Source organism: Cervus elaphus, chromosome 5, assembly GCF_910594005.1.
Source record: "Cervus elaphus chromosome 5, mCerEla1.1, whole genome shotgun sequence".
Lineage (NCBI taxonomy): Eukaryota > Metazoa > Chordata > Mammalia > Artiodactyla > Cervidae > Cervus > Cervus elaphus.
In genome coordinates, this window is record NC_057819.1 from 99257391 (window position 1) to 99278707 (window position 21317).

General features: G+C 50.6%; 1 protein-coding gene across 3 annotated transcripts in view; it reads left to right on the plus strand.

The window, feature by feature from the left end:
* PELP1 (proline, glutamate and leucine rich protein 1) overlaps window positions 1-21317 on the plus strand; it is a 47359-nt gene that overhangs the window by 24377 nt on the left and 1665 nt on the right. Inside the window, exons 1-15 of one of the 3 annotated variants that reach the window (XM_043903578.1) lie at window positions 1122-1419; window positions 9726-9790; window positions 10172-10277; window positions 12996-13145; window positions 13377-13448; window positions 18148-18207; window positions 18495-18645; window positions 18817-18946; window positions 19028-19115; window positions 19486-19574; window positions 19654-19770; window positions 19881-20028; window positions 20133-20292; window positions 20834-20889; window positions 21014-21220. In XM_043903578.1, coding sequence (XP_043759513.1) covers window positions 1171-1419; window positions 9726-9790; window positions 10172-10277; window positions 12996-13145; window positions 13377-13448; window positions 18148-18207; window positions 18495-18645; window positions 18817-18946; window positions 19028-19115; window positions 19486-19574; window positions 19654-19770; window positions 19881-20028; window positions 20133-20292; window positions 20834-20889; window positions 21014-21220 — 1848 coding nt within the window. In that variant the 5' untranslated portion in view covers window positions 1122-1170. Of the gene's footprint in view, window positions 1-1121; window positions 1420-9725; window positions 9791-10171; window positions 10278-12995; window positions 13146-13376; window positions 13449-18147; window positions 18208-18494; window positions 18646-18816; window positions 18947-19027; window positions 19116-19485; window positions 19575-19653; window positions 19771-19880; window positions 20029-20132; window positions 20293-20833; window positions 20890-21013; window positions 21221-21317 lie in introns of those variants that run through there. The other 2 variants (XM_043903577.1, XM_043903579.1) reach the window with 2 other exon arrangements.

Below are 21317 nucleotides of genomic sequence, written 5' to 3' on the forward strand. Positions count from 1 at the left end.
TGTAGCAGTGAAACAGAATAGTGTCCAGATACAGACCCATGTTGGGGGCTTTCTCTGTGGCTCAGGGGTAAAGAATCCGCCTGCAGTGCAGGGACTCAGGTTGGATCCTTGGGTGGGGAAGATCCCCTGGAGGAGACCATGGCAGGAGAACACTCCAGTGTTCTTGCTGGGAAAATCCCATGGACAGAGGAGCCTGGCTGGCTGTGGTCCCTGGGGTCACAAAGAGTGGACACGACTGGAAGGACGGAAGTGACTGAGCACGCACGCACAGACTAACGTGGTGTTACTTCAAGTCCATGGAGAACTAATGGCAGATTCACTAGATAGAGTAGGGACAATGGGCTATCCATTTGGGGGGAAAAGTTATATACTTTGCATAAAGTGAAGTCGCTCAGTCATGTCCGCCTCTTTGTGACCCCATAGACTGTAGTCTACCAGGCTCCTCCCATGGGATTTTCCAGGCAAGAGTACTGGAGTGGGTTGCTATTTCCTTCTCCAGAGGATCTTCCCCACCCAGGGATAGAACCGTGGTCTCCCGCATTGTAGGCAGCCGCTTTACCGTCTGAGCCATACCTTAAAGTAAATTCTAAGCAGCTTAAGACCTAAATGCACGGAATTAAACTATTTATTTTAAAATAAACTCTGTATTTATGTGTTTGTGCGTAGGCTAATATTAGGAAAGTATGCCCATTACTGGGGTAAGTACTTAGGTGGGAGTTCCTTTTTTTTTTCTTTTAACTTTATGCCCTCTTTGTTGTTTGAATTTGTTTTTCAAGGCGAGTGTATTGTATCATTTTTCTCGTTGTAAATGTAGTTAACAATGTCTATGATTTCAGACAAGGAGACTAGTTCCTTAGGTAGCAGTGATGTCTGCATGGAAAGTGTCTAGAAGCTCTGTTACATTAAAGGTTAGCTTTTGGATTCTGGCGCCTTTAGTCCTGACCACGTGTTCTTTAAGCCCCACGGGCCCGCCCCCAGCCGGTCCTCGACCCGGTCCTTCCGTCCGGCCTTGAGTCCCAGCACTTCCACGCCGCGCATGCTCACTCACAGCAGGCGCGCGGAGTCCAATGCGCAGGACCAGGGCCCCCTCCTCACGACCCCTCCCCTCGAAGCATCCGTCGCGGTGTGTTTGCGTCATCGCGCCACGCCACCACTAGAGCCCGGTTGAAGATGGCGGCAGCCGTTCTCAGCGGGCCCTCTGCGGGCTCCGCGGCTGGGGTTCCCGGCGGGACCGGGGGTCTCTCGGCGGTGGGCTCAGGTCCCCGTCTCCGCCTGATGCTGCTGGAGAGCGTGTCGGGGTTGCTGCAGCCGCGAACGGGGTCCGCCGTTGCTCCCGTGCATCCCCCAGCCCGCTCGGCCCCACATTTGCCGGGGCTCATGTGCTTATTGCGGCTACATGGGACGGTGGGCGGGGCCCAGGTGAGTCTGTAGCCCGCCGGCCCTGTTGGTAGGTTGGCTCAGTTTGTTTTGCGCCGGGGTCTTATTGCCCTGTAGCTGCATGCAGTCGGGGGTAGAGGGAAGGAGAGCTGGGGTCAGAAGGCGGATCCGGGTATCTGGACGAGATTCACGCACTTCTTTATCAACCGTAAGTAGAAGAAACTCAGGGAAGAGGAAGGACCTCATTTTCTCTGTTGCTAGGCTATCGGTAGACGCTCATGAATGGGTTCGATTCCAGGCCCTCTTACTTACTAGATGTAGGATCTTTAGCTTCTTTTTCCTTCGGCAGTGTCTGTTTTGGGGATTGTTTCGACTGAGTGAATGAATGTATTCAGCAAATATTTACTGAGCTCTTACTGAGGGCCACATTCTGGGCCCTCCAGTTATGGATGCAATGGCGATGAACAAAATGTTATGAAACACTGTGAGAATTGTATAGTGGTATACAATAATTCCATACAATTGTATAGAATTGTATAACCCTCTAATCTAATCTGGAACACTGAGAGATTTTTCTGAGGTCCCAGAGTTTAAGCTGAGATCCGCAAGGATGAGTAGGGGGTTTGGTAGGGGAGGAAAATGGAAGAGGCAGTTCGGTCAGCGTAAAGCTTCCGTGGGAAGGTCCCCTGGTAGGAACTGAAAAGAAGGGCGTGGTGCTTGGGGTTTGGAGATGGAGAGGAAGAGAGTGGGTGCGATGAGGTGGGTAGGCTGTGGACAGGTCATGCAGCACTTTGTAGACTAGCTTAGAAGGGTCCTTTGGATTGTACAGAGTAGAATCTAACATCCATTCAGCCCTGTAAGCTTGAAACCCAGATGTCATTCTAGACACTTTTGTCTTGCTCACACACCTCTTTATGCAGTCTGTTTCCTTTTGATTTTATCCTTTATGTAGCATTCAGAGCTGTCCACTCCTTTCCATATCTTTCCCATTGGCCCTCATACTGGCTTGATCCCCCATTATCTGACCGAGATACTAATAAGACATAACTGTCTAACCTATGATAGGTTCACCTTTAATATTATCTGCTGTGCTTCATCTTTCTCCCACTTACCCGCCCCCAAATTCTACCCATTCTTTAAGACCCAGGTACGAGGTCTTCCTTGTCTCACCTTTGTTACTCGGACTTTCCCCACTCTATGCTTCCTTCCAGGAAGAGTGTTGTCACAACCTGCTGGGTGTTTCAATAATCTTTGAAAGAAGAATAATCTAGCCCCAAATTTATCATTGATGACCTCATTTATTTATATTAACATTAGTCTTCTTTGAGGGTGACAGGACTGTGCCTCTGGTAGCTCAGCCCAGTGATTCATGTGGTTCCTAAGTGTTTCTGAAATATTATCGTCTCTTCTGCCTGTAAATGTGTGATTTCCTTCATCATCTCTTTCAAGTCTTCCCCTTCTCCCTCAGGGTGAGCTACATGAACTTAATGTCTTGCTTATATTCTTTTAAGTGTCTGAAGTCTAGAAACATTGATTTTTAATTGAAGTGTATTTGATGTACAATGTATCAGTTTATGCCTTACAGCAGAGTGACTCAGTTATATATCCATTCTTTTTTATATTCTTTTCCATTATGATTTATCCTAGAATGTTGAATATGGTTTCCCGTGCTACACAGTAGGACCTTACTGTCTGTCCAGCCTGAGTGTAATAGTTTGCATCTACTAGTCCCAAACTCCCAGCCCATCCCTTCCCTGCCCCCCGTTCCCTTAGAAGTATTTTGAGTAAAGAAGCTAAGGGTGTTGTGGGACACCCCTTTATTATTGCCTGTATTATATTTGGGGGTATATTTTGCCCAACTTGAATTTTTTTCTACTTGTGTTTGTTATATTGCATTCTCAGTACTGGGAACCATGTGGTGGGTTTCCTTCACGTCCCTGTAGATTTTCATTCAACGGACATTTACTGTCTGTTATGTAGCTACTTATCCAGGTAGATAAGTAAGACACTGTTGTTTTCCTTGGAGAGTTTCTGGTTGAGATGAGAGTTGAGGGTAAGTAAATAGGCCTGGAGCTTGAGAGAAAGAGATCCATTGATTGACACATCCGTCTAAGCTTAAATCACCAACTTTGCTTTCCCATAGGTACTGTAAACTTAGTAGTTCCAAAATGGAACTAACCTTAGAACAGTTCACAATTTCTGGCTTGCATCCTAGCAACTGGTCTCCTAACTGGTCTTGCTCTCAGTCTTGCTTTTTTAATCCATTTCCCACAGCTGGTCCTGTTTCTTACCTCTTAAAATTCTTAAGCACCTGGACTTTCCTGACTCCGCCTTTGCACTTACTGTCCTCTGCTTGGAAACCCTCCCTGAGCTGCTTCTCCATTCCCCACCCCACCCCCAACCCCCCACATCTTTTCAACTCAGTGTTTGTCACTGCCTTTAGGAAACCTTTCCAAACTACCTATGATTGGCTACTCTGTTACACCATAGTGAAATTATATATTCATTTTTCATATATACTTAGTACCCACACAAGTGGGCTTTGATTTGTTTTTGTGGTGTTTAAAAAAAAAAACCAATTTATATCAACAGATGAATGGATAAAGAAGTTGTACATATGCACAATGGAGTATTACTCAGCCTTAAAAAGGAACACATTTCAGTCAATTCTAATGAGGTGGATGAACCTAGAACCTATTACACAGAGTGAAGTAGGTCAGAAAGAGAAAAATATCATATTCTAACGCCTATATATGGAATCTAGAAAAATGGTACTGAAGAATTTATTTACAGGGCAGCAATGGAGAAACAAACATAGAGAATAGACTTATAGACATGGGGAGAGGGGAGGAGAGGGAGAGATATGGAAACTTACATTACCATATGTAAAATAGATAGCCAACGGGAGTTTGCTGTGTGGCTCAGGAAACTCAAACCAGGGCTCTGTATCAGCCTAGAGGCGTGGGGTGGGGAGGGAGGTTCACTCACTGTTACCTCTTCACTGTTTCACTTCCTTGTCAGCTCTTCTAATGAAGTTCAAAAGGGAGGGGATATATGTAATACCTATGGCTGATTGATGTTGAGGTTTGACAGAAAACGAAATTCTGTAAAGCAGTTATCCTTCAATTAAAAAACAATTTAAAAGACAATTTATGGAAAATTACAGGTGACATAAAAATAGAGAAAATAGTATTTTAAAAACTTAATTATTTTTGGCTTCACTGGGTCTTCTCTGGGTCTTTGTTACTGTGTTCGGGCTTTCTCTAGTTGCGAAAAGCAGGGACTACTCACTAGTTGTGATGAGCACGCTTCTCATTGCTCTGGCTTCTTTTATTGCGGAGCACGGGCTTTAGTAGTTGTGGCACATGGGCTTAGTTGCCCTGTGGCACGTCGGGGCATGTGAAATCTTGCCGGAGCAGGGATCAAACCCGTGTCCCTTGCATTGGCAGGCAGATTCTTAACCACTGGACCACTGTAGAAGTTCAAGAAAATTGTGTCTTGAACCACCCCTACCTTTGCTGTCTCTGTCACCCAGATCTAACAGCAAACATTTTGCTCATCTTGATTCATTCACTTTCCCGGCTCTGTCTCCAACCTCCCCTGCCCCCGGAGCATTTTAAAGCACATCCCACATCTCATTTCCCTTGTAATTGCACATACTTCGAAGGACAGAGTGTCTTGTTCCACCTTGTATCCCTAGGGCTTTGTATTGTCCCGTTCTCTAGCCACTAGCCAATGATCTTTTTAAAAATAGCGCCAAGATTACAGCATTCTCCTGCTTAAAACCGTGCGGTTACTTATTGCACCAGGCCTTACATGTGTCACCGCTTCACCTCCTTTTGCACGACTCTTGGCCTGTCTTAACTGGACTCCAGTCACCCAGGCCGACCTTATTTCTGCAGCAGCTGAGGCGACGGCTCCTCACATCCCTCACCCTGCTGGGAATCTCCTGGGGAAGTGAACTGCGTGTTTAGGTCCCAGCTTCCCCGCCACCGTTTCAGAGGAGTCATTCCTGAGCACCCTGCTGAGCACTGAGCATACAGTGGTCCTTCTCATTTCCGTCATTTTCTGTCACATTGTTCTGTTTTGATTATTTTGTAGTGTTTATAACTATTTTAAATAAATTTATTATCTGCCGTGTTCTCTCTGCTCACCCTGTGTAAATTCCATTATACTTACTTCCTTGCCCTGCTCCCTTCGTTGTACTTGCTGACAACACCCCGACTGTTAAATCCAACTCTGCTCATTCGGTGCATGTACCTGCGCGGCTCATTGCAGCTGGAGAAAAGCACGTTTCCGGATTGGCTGGTCTCATTTTAAATTCAGGGCCATCGTCATCTCAAGTAGACTCTTGCTGTTGCCTAGCAGTCCTGTTATATTTCTTTCCTCTGCAACTTCTGATGACTTTTTTCCATCCTCACTGTTAGCTGATGACTTTGCTTCCTGTTTCACTGAGAAAAGAGGAACAGTGGGGTGGGAATTGGCATAGGTGCCACCACCACCACGTCTGCCAGCGTACTGATGTCTGTGCCCTGTGCTCTGGTGTCCCTACCGTTGTTAGGGGTGAGCTGGTTCATGCCCATACTAAGGCCGGGCCTCTGCTTGTACTTGACGTCTATCCCCTCTCCACTTAGGCAAGTTCACTTCTTCATCGTCAGCTTTTCCCTTTGTTAGGTTGTTTTCATCAGCATATAGCTCAAAACTGCTTTTAAAAAAGTGCCCCTCCAGCTCCTGCCCCATTTCTCTACTTCTCTTTATGGCAAAACTCCTCAGAAGAGTAGTTTGCAATTGTACTTTCTCCCATTCTTTTTCTTTTTTTAAAAAAAAATTGCTTTGAAAATGACTTGAGATTTATAGAGAATTTGAAGGAATATACACTTCACCCAGATTCCTTTTAATGTCAACATTTTAAATGCATATTTTTTCTAGGACTGTAAAGGAGGAAGTTGGAGATTGGATGCCCTTCTATTTCCTTAAAAACAACATTCCCTTACCTGACCACATTCCATCCTGCAACTCAGAAAATCAGCGTTGATACAATCTTATTCCAGTTTTTTCAGTTGTGCTAAAAGTATCCTTTATAGTAAGAGAAATATTTCTTATGATGTTAACATTTAGAATTGTAGTTATTTTATAGGATGTCCCTCAGATTGGTTCATCTGCTGTTTTCTGGTGATTAAGTTCAGGTTGTACACTTTTACCAGGAATACTGCAGAAATGATGTGACATACCTGTTACATTTTATCAGGCAGCACATAATGTCTCTTTGTCCCATTACTGGTGGTGGTAACTTTGATCATGGGTTAAGGTGATAGTTGCCATGTATCTTCATTATGAAGTTACGATTTATTTCTGTGGAAAGATTGTACATTTTTCTGTCTTGTTACCCTTTCACCCACTTGTCCATTAAAGGTAGTTGGTCCCTGTTTACCCCCACCGAACACTTCTCTGCCCTTTACCCCTCAGTTCAGTTCAGTTCAGTCACTCAGTCGTGTCTATTTGCGACCCCATGAATTGCAGCACGCCAGGCCTCCTTGTCCATCACCAACTCCTGGAGATTACTCAAACTCATGTCAATTGAGTCAGTGATGCCATCCAGCCATCTCATCCTCTGTCGTCCCCTTCTCCTCCTGCCCCCAATTCCCCCCACCATCAGGGTCTTTTCCAGTGAGTCAACTCTTTGCATGAGGTGGCCAAAGTACTGGAGTTTCAGCTTCAGCATCAGTTTTTGCACTGAACACCCTGGACTGATCTCCTTTAGGATGGACTGGTTGGATCTCCTTGCAGTCCAAGGGACTCTCAAGAGTCTTCTCCAACACCACAGTTCAAAAGCATCATTCTTCGGTGCTCAGCTTTCTTCACAGTCCAACTCTCACATCCATACATGACTACTGGAAAAACCATAGCCTTAACTAGATGGACCTTTGTCGGCAAAGTATGTCTCTGCTTTTTAATATGCTATCTAGGTTGGTCATAACTTTCCTTCCAAGGAGTAAGCGTCTTTTTATTTCATGGCTGCAGTCACCATCTGCAGTGATTTTGGAGCCCCCAAAAATAAAGTCTGACACTGTTTACACTGTTTCCCCATCTATTTCCCATGAAGTGATGGGACCAGATGCCATGATCTTAGTTTTTTGAACGTTGAGCTTTGAGCCAACTTTTTCACTCTCCTCTTTCACTTTCATCAAGAGACTCTTTAGTTCCTCTTCATTTTCTGCCATAAGGGTGGTGTCATCTGCATATCTGAGGTTTTATATTTCTCCCAGCAATCTTGATTCCAGCTTGTGCTTCTTTCAGCCCAGCGTTTCTCATGGTATACTCTGCACATAAGTAAGCAGGGTGACAATATACAGCCCTGACGTACTCCTTTTCCTGTTTGGAACCAGTTTGTTGTTCCATGTCCAGTTCTAACTGTTGCTTCCTGACCTGCATATAGGTTTCTCAAGAGGCAGGTCAGGTGGTCTGGTATTCCCATCTCTTTCAGAATTTTCCACAGTTTATTGTGATCCACACAGTCAAATGCTTTGGCATAGTCAATAAAGCAGAAATAGATGTTCTTCTGGAATTCTCTTGCTTTTTCGATGGTCCAGCAGATAGGCAACTGCAAATCTACTTTTTTTTTTTTTCTATAGGTTTGTCTACTCTGACCATTTCATAGAAGTGAATCATAGAACATGTGGTTTTTGGGGTCTGACTTCTTTCCCTTAGCATAATGTTTTTAAGGTTCATTCCTGTCTTAGAACTTCATTCTTTTTTATGACCAAGTAATATTCCACTGTGTGGATATGCTTCCTTTTGTTTATCCAGTCATGGTTGATGGACATTTGGGTTGTTTCTACTTTCTGGCTGTTACGTGTAATGCTGCTATGAATGTTCATGTACGAGTTCTTTTAAAAAATATATATATTTATTAATTTTTGGCTGTGCTAGGTGGTCTTTGCTGTGTGGGCTTTCTTTTTAGTTGCAGAAAGCAGGGGCTACTCTTGAGTTATGGTATGCAGGCTTCTCACTGCAGGGGCTTTTGTTGCGGAGCGCAGGCTCTAGGGTGGGTGGGCTTTGGTGGTTGCTGTTTCTGGGCTTTAGAACGCAGGCTCAATACTTGTGGCACATGGGCTTAGTTGCTCCGAGGCATGTGGGGTCTTCCCGGATCAGGGATTGAACCTGTGTCCCCTGCACTGGCAGGCGGTTTCTTGACCATTGACCCACCAGGGAAGCCCTGTGTACGAGTTCTGATGAGAACATATGTCTTCGTTTCTCTTGGGCATATACTTCGGAGTGGAATTGTTGTGTCATACGTAAAAGATGTTTAACCTTTGAGGAGCTGCTTGACTGTTTTCTGAAGTGGCTGCACCATTTTCTATACCCATCAGTGCCTGTGGGCGTATCAGTACATCTCGCTCTCAGCTTTCGTCTACTCGGGTGACCTCCTTGCGGAAGGCCCCAGGCCCGCCGCGTGAAGTGCTGTCCGCCTGCCCTCCTCCAGGCTCTCCTTTCCTTCCTCAGTCTGCTTGATTTTCCTCTTTCCACCCAACATGCTTTTTCTTATTTGGTCACTTGTTGATTTTCTGCGTCCTCTAAGTAGAATATAAGCTCACTAGCACCTCAAACAATGTCTCACATGAAGTAGGTAAATAAATGTTAAGTGAATCAACACTTCCCCTTCATGAGAACCAGGGACCTTATTTCTTTTACTCAGCTCTGGATTCCTTTATCTGACTCAGTGCATAAGATGTGTTTGTTGAGAGAATGAGTGAAGAGTACGGTTAGGAAGATAACAGGGCTGTCAAGAGGAGTCTGGCCCTTCAGAGGGTGGAGAGGTTACTTGTGGGGGACCTGAAGAGGGAACCTCTTTTCAGGGCTCCCAGAATGTGTCGGAAGGAGGTTCTCTCTGACTTGTTTGTGTGGGTATTAGCGGCTCGAAGGAAGCCAGACCAGGAGGAGGATATGGGGTGAAGGAGTAAGGGATCATGAGTTCCGTGTCCAGTCAGCACGCACTTAGGGATGCCCCTTTGTGCTCAGTGATGTCCCTGGGAGACAGAGGGGCAGGAGCCTGTCTTCAAAGTCTGGCCGCTGGGCTGTCAGACTGACTAGCCCTCTGTGTAGCCCTGATTTGCTGGGTGGGAAGTGGGAGGGCCAGATGAGATGTGACTTGAGGAAAGCCCATGGGACAGGCTGCTGTGTGTGCCCCCTACTGAAAATAGGGCAGAGGCTGAAGGCGTCGAGGGGAATGGTCTCTGGGCTTCACTGGAGGTATGACTTAGAACAGGCTGGAAAGGCTGGGGCAGCGACGGGCTTGGAGAAATCCTGTGTCTTTAGCATCCTGTTCCTGACTGTTTTCTTTCCTCCAGAACCTTTCTGCTGTTGGGGCGTTGGTGGGTCTCAGTAATGCTCGTCTCGGTTCTATCAAAACTCGGTAAGTCTCTAACCCTGTTTTTTCTCCAGGGGGGATGTTTCTTTAGGAAGAGGGCCATCCATCTGTCCATCCATCGTCACCACCCCATGGAGCCAGGAGGTTTCTCCATTCCCAAGGTGGAGAGTTTGATTCTTTTCATGAGCTCACTTGCGTTGAACCCCACCTATGGCGGGTTCTGAGAGTCCCTCAGCCCACCTTCTGTGTGCTTCTTCCCTTGCTGCCCATGCCTCACTCCAAGTCCGCGAGTATCTCGGGAATGAGAAGCTGCCGTGGATCTGGAGTCAGGTCTCACTCTGCCCAGTGAGAGTAAGAGGGCATTGAATGGCTTTCTGTGCAGTCTGGCCACCTCTCCTGTGTCGTCACTTACCTCTGTCTTACCAGATTTGAAGGCCTGTGTCTGCTGTCGCTGCTGGTGGGGGAAAGCCCCACGGAGATGTTCCAGCAGCACTGCGTTTCCTGGCTCCGCAGCATCCAGCAGATCTTGCAGGTGAGTCCACCGCCCGGCCACCGCCTGGCCCCCGCCCCCGCCCCCAGCCGCGCCCTGGTCTCCATTCAGACACAGCGCTACATTGAGGTGGATACTTTCAGTTCCGGGCAGGTTCTTTCTAGCAGGATAAGCCGCAAATAGAAACATGCTTTTAAAGATTTTGTTATTTTTATCCACTGGCTTATTTTAATTCATCTGACCTTTCACACACTCACTGTGACCTCTGACTGTTTCACTTCCTTGTGAGCTCTTCTAATGAGTGACATCTCTGAAGCTCCTTTCTTCAGGTGTTGGATTTTTAGAATTTGTTTATTTAAATTATTTTTATTTTTTTGACTGTGCACCGTGTGGCTTGTGGGAATCTTAGTTCCCCAGCCAGGGACTGAACCCACACTCTTGGCGGTGAAAGCTCAGAGTCCTAACCACTGGACTACCAGAGAATTCCCCAATTTTTTTTTTTCTACTCCTCTCTTCCTCTTTTTTTAAAAATTAATTTATTTTAATTGGAGGCTAATTACTTTACAGTATTTTGGTGGTTTTTGCCATATGTCAACATGAATCAGCCATGGGTCTCTTCCTCTTTTTAACATTTAAATTTGTTTCTATTTTACATCCTTTGATGACATCCCCACTTCGTTCTTCCACAAGTGTGTTCTGGGCACACACGGCAGGCTGTGTGCTGAGTTCTGGAGAGATGGTGGGGAGATGCAGTTGGACCCTGCTTTCATGGTGTTTAGAGTCTCTTGCAGGGGTTGGGAAACTGTAGGTGTTTCCAGATAGTAAAATATTGTAGGTTTTATGAACCATATATGGTTTCTGGTTGGTTTTTTTTTTTTTGGCTGTGCTGCATAGGCTGTGAGATCTTAGTTCCCCAACCCAGGGTCAAACCTAAGCCCCCTACAGCAGAAACAAGGAGTTCTTCCATTGGACAGCCAGAAATGCCCATAGTTTCTGTTGCCAAGTGTTTCTTTGTTGGTTTGTTTTTCAACCCTTTAAAAAATGTAATAGTCATTCGTAGCCTGTGGGCTGTGCAAAAACAGGCATCCACAGACCAGAGTTTGCTGACCTGTGTTCTAGTGGAAGAGAATAATTATACAATGAGTGTGAAGAACTAAACTGGTGGGTGCTCTGGGGGTAAAGAAAAATACAGTTCTCTGAAAGCATGTTAACGAGAGACTCTGAGCCAGACCAGGGTGGTGTGTGTGTGGCTATCAGGGTCAGTGGTTCAGGGAGGGCTTTTCTGCTTTGATGAGTAGGAGTACATTGGGCTGAGAAAGTTTCGAAGTGTTCTAAGTGTGCAAAAGCCCTGAGAGAAAAGGCGTTTGACTCATTTGAAGAATTATAAGCAGGTGGGTGCGGCAAGGGTTGATGAGATGCAACTGGGGAAGTAGGTAGACAGAGACTAGGCCATGTGTGGTGGTGTAAGCATATTAAGAAGTTTGGCGTTTATTCTTGTAACAGCGGGAATTCATGGAAGGTTTTGAGCAAGGGGAAGGAGGTGGTGGTGGTGGTGATGTGAGCAGATTTTCATTTGGAAATGCCACTCTGGCCACCATGTGGAGACAGGATTGGCAGCAGAAAAGCGGAGCAGTGGACACTGAAGCCAGATTTTCCTGGGATGAGCAGTGAGCGGGAGAAGGCCTGGGACTGGGGAAGATAGACAGTCCTGTCAAGACATCTGGCTTCGCTGGTAGGGGAGAGAAGCGCGGAAACACCTGAGATCAGGCACATGGAGTACGGGCTCAGGAGAGGATTTTCATGGTGGGAGAGATGTTTAGGATGGGAGCAGGCACAAATGCCAGTGGGAGGCATCCTCCTGAGGGGGCTGGAGACAGGGAGCTAGTTAACAGTGTGAGGGGCTTCTGAGAGGAAGGGGTGGGGGAGGGATTGTCCCCAGATGAAGGAACACCCCCTCTAGTGGGATGAGGACCGAGATGGAGTTTTCAGTTTGGTGGTGGGAAGCTGAGGGAGTTCCCATCTTTGGGCTTCAGGCTTCTCTGAAATCGTAGGTCAGGTTACACAGAAGGGATGGTGCCGGAGAAGAGCTGAGCAGCGGAGGGAGCTAACAGTGAGAGACGCAGTGGGAGTGCCAGGTGGTGTTGAGGCCCGTTTGTGGCTGGTAGACCCACCGAGTCTGACTTCCTCACAAGGGTTCTTGTTTGTTTCACTGACATGTGGCCACTGGTCTAGCAGGAGGTAATGTGCTGAACACTTTTTCCTTAGGTATATGTTAATTTGTTAGGAAAAGTCCTCAGACTTCAAACCATTTTTCCTCCATGAGTTCATGGTAGGTTTGAGCCAGCCACACGTAAGCTTGGCGAGATGGGGTGGCTCTGTTGTGGCTGAGACTTTGGTCCGGGAAGAACTCCTCTCCATCCTAGCAAGGAGATTGTGGTGTGGGAGCAGCAAGAAACTCTTGAGATCATTTAGTGAGATCTTTAAGGTGTGACTTCATTACTTTTTCTCCCCCCACCCCCCGAACATTCCTAGGACCCCGACACCACGGTCCTAAAGTGTGCGCACACATCCTTTCTCTGGATGAATGTGTTACTCGGTTGCTCCGTGTCTCTGATACACTCTGTCCCCAGGGGATTTGACGGGAATGGGGGCAGTCGCTGTGGAGTTTGTCGGAAGCTCCATGTTGTCATGTGGCTCGTTCCTCCTCCTCTCGGTGACCTTGATGGCCAGGTGGGAGCGTGGGCTGTTGTCGCTGTTTAGTCCCAGGACCCGCCCCCCACCATGGAGCTGGCTGTGACTGTGCTGAAGGACCTCCTCCGGTACGCGGCCCAGCTTCCTGCAGTCTTCCGGGACATCTCCATGAACCACCTCCCCGGCCTCCTCACCTCCCTGCTGGGTCTCAGACCGGAGGTGAGCCGCCTCCCAGCTCCTCTACCCTGGGCCCCTCCAGTGCTTGCTGTCATTCACACCCACTGGATTGGAGAACGTGATGGGAAGTGGTTGGGGAATGGGATTGAAGAAGTGAGAAGAGGCAGGGGCTGAAAAAAAGTGTAAGGAGAAGAGACCCTGAGGGGTGGTGGGGTGGAGATGGATGGGTTCTGGGGGCGCTGGGCTCTGCCTGACCGTCTGTTCTTCCCACAGTGCGAGCTCTCAGCGCTGGAAGGAATGAAGGCCTGTATGACCCATTTTCCTCGGGCGTGCGGGTCTCTCAAAGTAAGTGTTCATAAAAACTCTTCTTCCTACCAACACGATTGCTGTCTAAAGGTTCCTGAAGATTATAAGCATCTGTCTCCACAGCTCTAATTACATCACCTGGTAGCTTTATTTACTTATTTCTTAAAAGTTTCTAATGATATCATTTATTTATTTTAGGCTGTGCTGGGTCTTCATTGCTGTACATAGGCTTCTCATTGCAGTGGCTTCTCTTGCTGTGGAGCAGGGCTGTAGGGTGTTTGGTCTTCAGTAGTTTCGGCTCCCAGGTTCTGAGAACAGACGGGCCTAGCCATTCCATGGCATGTGGGATCTTCCCAGTGTAGGGATCAAACCGTGTCTCTTGCATTGGCAGGCAGATTCTTCACCACTGAGCCACCAGGGAAGCCCTCACCTCATAGCTTTAAATACATTCTCATTTAATTTTCACAGATGAAGAAACCGAAATTGAATAACTTGCCTAAGGTCTGAGGCCAAGCCCAGACTCTCCCCTGGACTCTCCTCTCTCTGCCCTGCCTTCTCTGTACCTCCAGGATGCCCTGCCCATTTTTCTACCATCCTGTTTTACTCTGTTCCTAAAACTCGTTGTAACTGCCTCCAAGAAGCCTTCCTGACTTACTATTTCCCTACGTCAGCTTCCCCAGCACTTTGCTCTCCTGCTCCTGACTGATCTCCCTCTGTCCCTTCCCCACCCGGTTCCCTGGGCTGTGGTGGCCGTGTGAGGGGCGCTGAGCAGCAGGGCCGTGCTCAGTCAAATAGGCAGGGTGGACGTGGGTCCAGGCGGGAGGAAGGAGGTCAGCGAAAGAATTAGAGTTTTATTTTTAAGGAGATAACAAAAACAAATATAAATGGTCATCAGATTCAGCCAAAGCAGTAACAGTTAAAGGGCCTCTGGGATTGGTACATTTGTTGTCTGTAGGATAATTCTGTTGCCAGCTCGTACCTAAGAACAAATAGGTGTTCCTCTCCTGATTAAATGTTCTCTCTTGCTTTGGTATACTCATCATTGCTTGACAAACCACTGGGTTTTCTCAGATGGACGCACAGATCTGTGGAGAACTGGAATTAGTGGCAAATTAATAATTTGTGTAACTCATGTGATTAATCACAGTAAATGATATTACTATACTCGGTATTGCTAGTTAAGGGGGAGTTTGCCGTTCAGGTTTTCTTGAAAGTCAAATCACATAGTTCTGTGACCAAGTCAAAAAAGTAAAAAGAAACAGAAAGGGGGCTGGTACCCACGACGTGCCAGGCCCTCTGCTGTGTGTCTGCCATGCGTCATCTCATTTTACAGTAATTCTGTGGAGTTGCTGTCACCAAATGAAACAGGAGAGGGGCCCAGAATGGTTTGACTGACACAAGCCTATGTATCTGTAGTTGTCAAACCAGGGTGTGAGCAGGAATTGCTTGCCCTTCAGTCCTGTGTTTTTTTCACCAAACCGAACTCCACAGGTGATGTTAAGAATGTGGACAGGATTGGCAGCTAGGCTTCTACACTGGCGGTGGCTCTGCTCCGCTGTTGGTGGCATGGGAAGGATTGTGAGCGTGTCGCGGGCACCTGTGCTGTGGTCTGGGAGTGTCCTTACTGGTGACTTGCAGTATTTGAAAAGCCCCAGAGCACGTGGTATTTCTCCGTGAATGTGGGGTCATGTCCTTATTGATGTCTTGTTTTCATAGGAATGCCACTCCTGGCAAGTGATAGAATCTTTGGTTAGCAGGGCAGGACTTTTTGTCGAAGGCATTTGGAGTAACTCAGAAATTTTACTGAATTTTTTTTGTTTGTTTTGTTTTTTACTAGAGTTTACTAAGGTTAGTTAAAACTGCCTTTCTTCTAAAACTGTAAATTAACTTCTCGAATTACACAGGCTAGCTCTGTGTCTTTGATTCTTACTGGTGACGGTTTGTGAGATTTTACGGCATAAGCCTGCTTCTGTTGAGCTAGGTTTGGGATCTGTGTCTCCCTCCTGGAGAAGGAAATGGCGACCCACTGCAGTATTCTTGCCTGGAGAATCCCAGGGACAGAGGAGCCTGGTGGCTGCTGTCTTTGGGGTCACACAGAGTCGGACATGGCTGAAGTGACTTAGCAGCAGCAGCAGCATCAGTGTCTCTGCATCCCCCCCAAAAAGTGAAGGGAGAACTGAGTGTTACCTCTGGGGTCAGGATTTGAGTAGTCAGACTAGACTGTCTGTGAGTCCTCTGCTTGTTGTTTAGTCACTCAGTCGTGTCTGACTCTTTTGCGACCTGTGGACTGTAGCCCACCAGGCTCCTCTGTCCATAGGTTTTCCAGGCAAGAATACTGGAGCGGGTTTCCATTTCATTCTCCAAGGGATCTTTCCTGACCCAGGGATCGAACCCAAGTTTCCTGCCTTGGCAGATGGATTCTTTACCACTGAGCCACCGGGGAAGCTAGGGCCCTTAATTTTCATTGTGAGTGGTCAGGAGAATTGATCTATAACTCACAGCCTCTTGTCAGATGGCATTTTTGAAGGCATGGCCTGCATATTGAGTACCCTGTCCAAACCAAGCAACAGAACTTATGCTGTTACAGCATCCGTATGCCTTTATTTCTCTGAGGACACAGCGTCTTCTGGAGAATGCCCCTCTGTTAGGAGTTTGGCTTTGGCTGTTGCTAGCGTGGCAGACATGAATCTGTCATGCACAGACGCCCCAGGGGCAGTTTGTACTGGAACATCTTGCAGACCAGTGCTTGGGAAGTGGATAGCTAGAGTGTGTATCTGCTCTCTGTTCCACCCCCTAGAAGGTTCTAGGGCAGCTGCCGTCTCCAAGTTCAGGACTCCTCCCAAATGAGGCATCTCAGCTTTCTGGGTCCATGAAGTCAATCTATCCAGGCTTCATCTCTCCTCCTCCTCAACACATTGATTATTTGTTCTGTAATGAGTGGGAAAACTCACCCCCCTCTTGAGGGCACCAGGACATACCATGTACGCACACGTGCTTTCGTTCCTGGTGAAATGTCCCAAGTGAGCCTTGGTTTGCCTTACTTTGTTTTGCATTGCAGGTCATTTCTGGTGGAACTGTGTGGTCAGGGCCGTGTCCCTGCACTCTGCTTGACCGCAGGCACATAAGCAGACCTTTGTTGGCCTCAGCGATCTGGCTTCCTGGGTCTCAGGGAGAGTGTGAGCAGGAAGTTGGTCCAAAGGGCTGAGCGCCAGTGTGGATGAGGCTTTGGTGACTCTAAGAAATAGCATCACTGGAGAAGCTGGTCAGGAGCCCAGCGGGTGGGGGCTGCTTTTGGTTTGAAGTGTTCAGAGCCCTGTCCCACCAGACGTGGAAGTGCTGTCTAGGTCGTTGTAGGCCTTCTCCTACCCTGGGATCAGCTGTCACAGTGCTCCTCTCTCTCCCACCGAGAGTCCTGCAGTGGAGCCTGGAAAACCAGGTGTGGTTCCTGCCCCAGAGCCTCAGCAGGGAGCCCTGAAGGGTGGCTCCTGAACTTCACTCTGCTGGGCTCTGCGCCTGCTTCTCCCTGCTGTCTGCCTTGTTTTCTGGAAGTTGACTTTTGTGCCTGTGATGCCCCGATCCTGGTGGGGTCCATACATACTCGCCTGGGATTTAAGGCCCAGCCTGCTTCTCTATGGGCCCCGTGGGAGACTGTCACTCCCCTCACTGTGTTGGCCTCTCCGTCTCCTTACCTGCCTCCTCCACTTTCTCCCAAGCCCAGCTTGGTCCTGCCTCCCAGCTCAGTCCCTCCAGAGCCGCCCTCTTTGGTTCCAGGTCATGATTTTTCACACATTTGTCTTCCTGTTACACCCACTGACAGTGGAAATCCTTTTCTGCTTCAGTGTTCTTAGTCTTTTTGTGCCGTGGATCTCTTCTTTGGATGTTTTTCAATTAGTAAAATACATGGAATTGTAGGGAAAGTGTGATAGAATGCACATCTTTGTTAACATGTCAAGTAACAGAATCCAGCAGCAGGTCTGATGAGTCCTGAAGTTTCGTGATAGTGATGCCCTTGAATGAGATGCCTGTTGACAGCTGTGATGTGAAGTGAAAGTGAAAGATCTCTGCTGGTGACAAAGGGACTGCTAATACTACTGTGGCTTTTTGTCTGCGTTTACAATTGAAAGAAAAATTTACATTTTATTTATAGGCAAGTGAAAATGATTTTTTCCCATCCATGTTCACAGGTCCCTTTGATTCTGCCCCCAGATAAGTGGGGCCCCAGTTATATGTTTTCTCGTGGGCGCCACCAGGCAGCAGGCGGGTCCTGGTGACTGACTGGCCGGTTGCTGCTCTGAGCTCACTGCCCCCGTCTTGCTGGTCTACCTTCCCTTCTCTGTCGACTTTGTGCTGCTCTCACTGCTCCCGTCCCCAGCCCGGTACTCCTGGTCTGAGCTGGCAGGGAGTTGGGGTGTGGAGGCGCCTGCTGTTCAGTGCTGTGTCCTTTGGGCCTGAGGGTGATGACTGTCACTCTGCAAACGTTGGAGGAGGGGCCCCATGGTCTGTGGGACACAGCCCCCAAGCAGGGAGGCTGAGGACAGGGGTCGGCATTCATTTTCTACCACGAGCGGGCGTCTGCTCCTGGGTGCGGCGCCCCTGAGGGTGCGTTGCTTCCTCATCTGCAGGAGAGAGAAAGGCCTGAGATCCTGGGCCTGGACGCTGCTGCTGGGAGGGCTGGGGCTCTGAACCTGCCCCTTAGAGCTGACTCCCCAGCTTCCCCCTCTCTCTCCCCATGATCCAGGGCAAGCTGGCCTCGTTTTTCCTCTCACGGGTGGATGCCTTGAGCCCTCAACTCCAGCAGGTAAGGGGAAGGAGGGAGACAGCGGGGAGCCTGGGGTCTGAGCTGGTGCTTCCCCCCACCTCTGTTTTCTATTGCCGCTCCCCCTGTGTCCTCATTCCCCTCCCTGTTAACGCACAGTACACACCAGTAGGGGCTTCTGCCTCCCAGTCTCCATCTGTGTCTTTCTGCCCCTTCTTCCATTCCATCTCTCCTCCGGGTGCTCTGACCTCCATCTTCCTGGGCGCTGGTGGGGTTGGGATCCACGACTGGGCTGATTCCCTCCTGACTGGGTCCCCCTTCTCCGGCAGTTGGCCTGCGAGTGTTACTCCCGGCTGCCGTCTCTGGGGGCCGGCTTCTCCCAGGGCCTGAAGCACACGGACAGCTGGGAGCAGGAGCTGCGCAGCCTGCTGGCCTCTCTGCACAGCCTGCTCGGGGGCCTGTACGAGGGCGCAGAGGCAGGTAGGGCCCGGCTGACGCTCGGGGCGGGGGGTGGGGTGAGGGGACCAGGGGACTGGTCCAGGGAAGGGGGGCTGCTGAGTTCTAGGCAAAAGGCAGTAGGGAGAATATGGGTGGGTCCTCCACCTGAATGGAGGCGGGGCGGCAAGTACAGGTGGCTGTGTGTCTGTCCAGCGCCCATGCAGTACGAGAGCCCTGGGGCGGAAACGTTGCTGTCCCCCTCAGAAGATGCGGACGCCCACACCCTCCTCCGGCTGCGGCAGAGGTTTTCGGGGCTGGCCCGCTGCCTGGGGCTCATGCTCAGGTGCGTGAGGGAGTGAGGCGGGAGGCAGAGGGCCGCACTGGGGACCCCACGCTGAGGGGCTCCCTGCTCGATCCTCTCCAGCTCCGAGTTCGGGGCACCAGTGACCGTCCCCGTGCAGGACATCCTGGATCTCATCTGTCGGACCCTCAGTGTCAGCGCCAAGAATGTCGTGAGTGGAGCCGGCCCCGCTGGCAGCCCCTCTCCGGGACCCTGGGCGGCCAGGCAGGCAGGCTGGGGCTCCCACAGTGCGTGGTCCTGACTCGTCCAGCTGCTGTTAGTCCCGAGCTCTTGACCCGCGCCCGCCGGCGTGAATGGGCTCCCGTGCTGTGGGAGCGCTTGGAGCAGGTGCTTCCCCAGGCGACCGTGAGCTGGGCGTCCACGAGTCACCACCGAGGGCTCCGGCCTGCCTGCCCCATCGTCCTTCCCCGGTCTGTCGAGGACGGTGTTTCATCTTGTCGGGGGAGTTGGGCTGGGGGTGGCCGCCTCACCTGCGTGTATGCAGTCTTGCCCCACTCCTCATTTGCTGGTTTTCCCCACAGAGTCTGCTGGGAGACGGCCCCCTGCGCTTGCTGCTGCTGCCCTCTCTCCACCTTGAAGCCCTGGACCTGCTCTCGGCACTCATCCTCGCGTGAGTGGGGTCGGGAGGAAGCGGCGCGGGGTTTGGGACGTGCTGGGAGCGGGGGTCATCGTTCTGTCTTCACCCCCAGGTGTGGAGCACGGCTCTTGCGCTTCGGGGCTCTGATCAGCCGCCTGCTTCCCCAGGTCCTCAATGCCTGGAGCATTGGGAGGGAGAACCTCGGACCAGGCCAGGAGAGGCCCTACAGGTGACCGTCCAGGAAGGGAATAGAGAGGAGGGGTGGTGGTGAGCGGGCGCTGCCGGGCTGGGGGCGGCGGCGTGGCCTCCCCTCACAGGCGCCCTCTGCGCCCCCTGCAGCACCGTGCGGACCAAGGTGTACGCTGTCCTGGAGCTCTGGGTGCAGGTGTGCGGGGCCTCGGCGGGGGTGCTGCAGGGGGGCGCCTCGGGGGAGGCCCTGCTCTCCCACCTGCTCAGCGACATCTCCCCGCCAGCGGACGCCCTCAGGGTGAGAGAGGCCTCCCCGTGCCCCTGGTCCTCACTCGATCCAGCCTCCCGCCCGTCCTGCCTTCCTGCCGGCTGGTGTGTGATCTGTGTTCCCTTCCCTGCCAGCTGCGCAGCCCCCGGGGGAGCCCTGACGGGGGCTTGCAGACTGGGAAGCCCAGTGCTCCCAAGAAGCTGAAGCTGGACGTGGGGGAGGCCATGGCCCCGCCCAGCCACCGGAAAGGGGACAGCAATGCCAACAGCGATGTCTGTGCAGCCGCACTGAGAGGTGGGTGAGGCCTGTGCCCGGCACCTCGGGGCCAGGAGGGTCTGGGAGCACTGGAGGGACCGGGTGTCCTGGTGGGGGGCGGGGGTGGAAAACACGCAGACCCGGCTAAGAGCCTGCCGAGGGGCCGCACTCTCCCCAGGGCTGCAGGTGGGTCCTGCTGTTGGATGGGTCTCGGGTGTTTTCGTTTGCACATCCTCTGTCCATGGCGTGTGCTCGTGTGTCCCGGAGGGCGGGGGAGGAAGAGGACGAGACCCCTGCCTGGCAGAGCTTGCACGCCCCAGGCCCGCTGCTGGAAGCAGAAGTGACTTTCCTTTGGGTCCCGCATGTGCACTCCAGCGCTCCCCATGTGTAAACTCACGTTTAGAATGTATCTCCATCTGAATTACATAACGTTCACAGCTTTGTGTAGTAGAGGTCCACTCATGAGCCCCATTTTATAGCTGAGAAAACAGGAGTCACGTGACTTGCCCGAGGTGGGCAGAGCGGGTGCTGCCCTGGGCCGCCCGTCGTGTCAGCCTCTCACGCTCGTCTCCTCCCCCAGGCCTCAGCCGGACCATCCTCATGTGCGGGCCTCTCATCAAGGAGGAGACTCACAGGGTGAGGGGAGCCTGGTCCCCGCTGGAAGGGGTACTGGTGGGGGTTCATTCGGACCTGGGCGCAGGCCCTGGAGGACGGGCGGGTCGTCTGGCGGCGCCTCCAGCTGTGCGCTCTGTCCTTCCAGCGACTGCATGAGCTGGTGCTCCCCCTGGTCATGGGTGTCCAGCAGGGCGAAGCCCTCGGCAGCTCCCCGTACACCAGCTCCCACTGCCGCCGCGAGCTCTACCGCCTGCTGCTGGCCCTGCTGCTGGCACCCTCGCCTCGCTGCCCGCCGCCTCTCGCCTGCGCGCTGCGGGCCTTCTCCCTGGGCCAGCGCGAGGACAGCCTGGAGGTAACTGCTACGTGGGCCGCATCCACCTCGGTGTTGGCCCTGCGCGCCCCCAGTACTGAGAGCCTGTGTCCTGACCCTTGCTCTCGCCCCTTCTTCC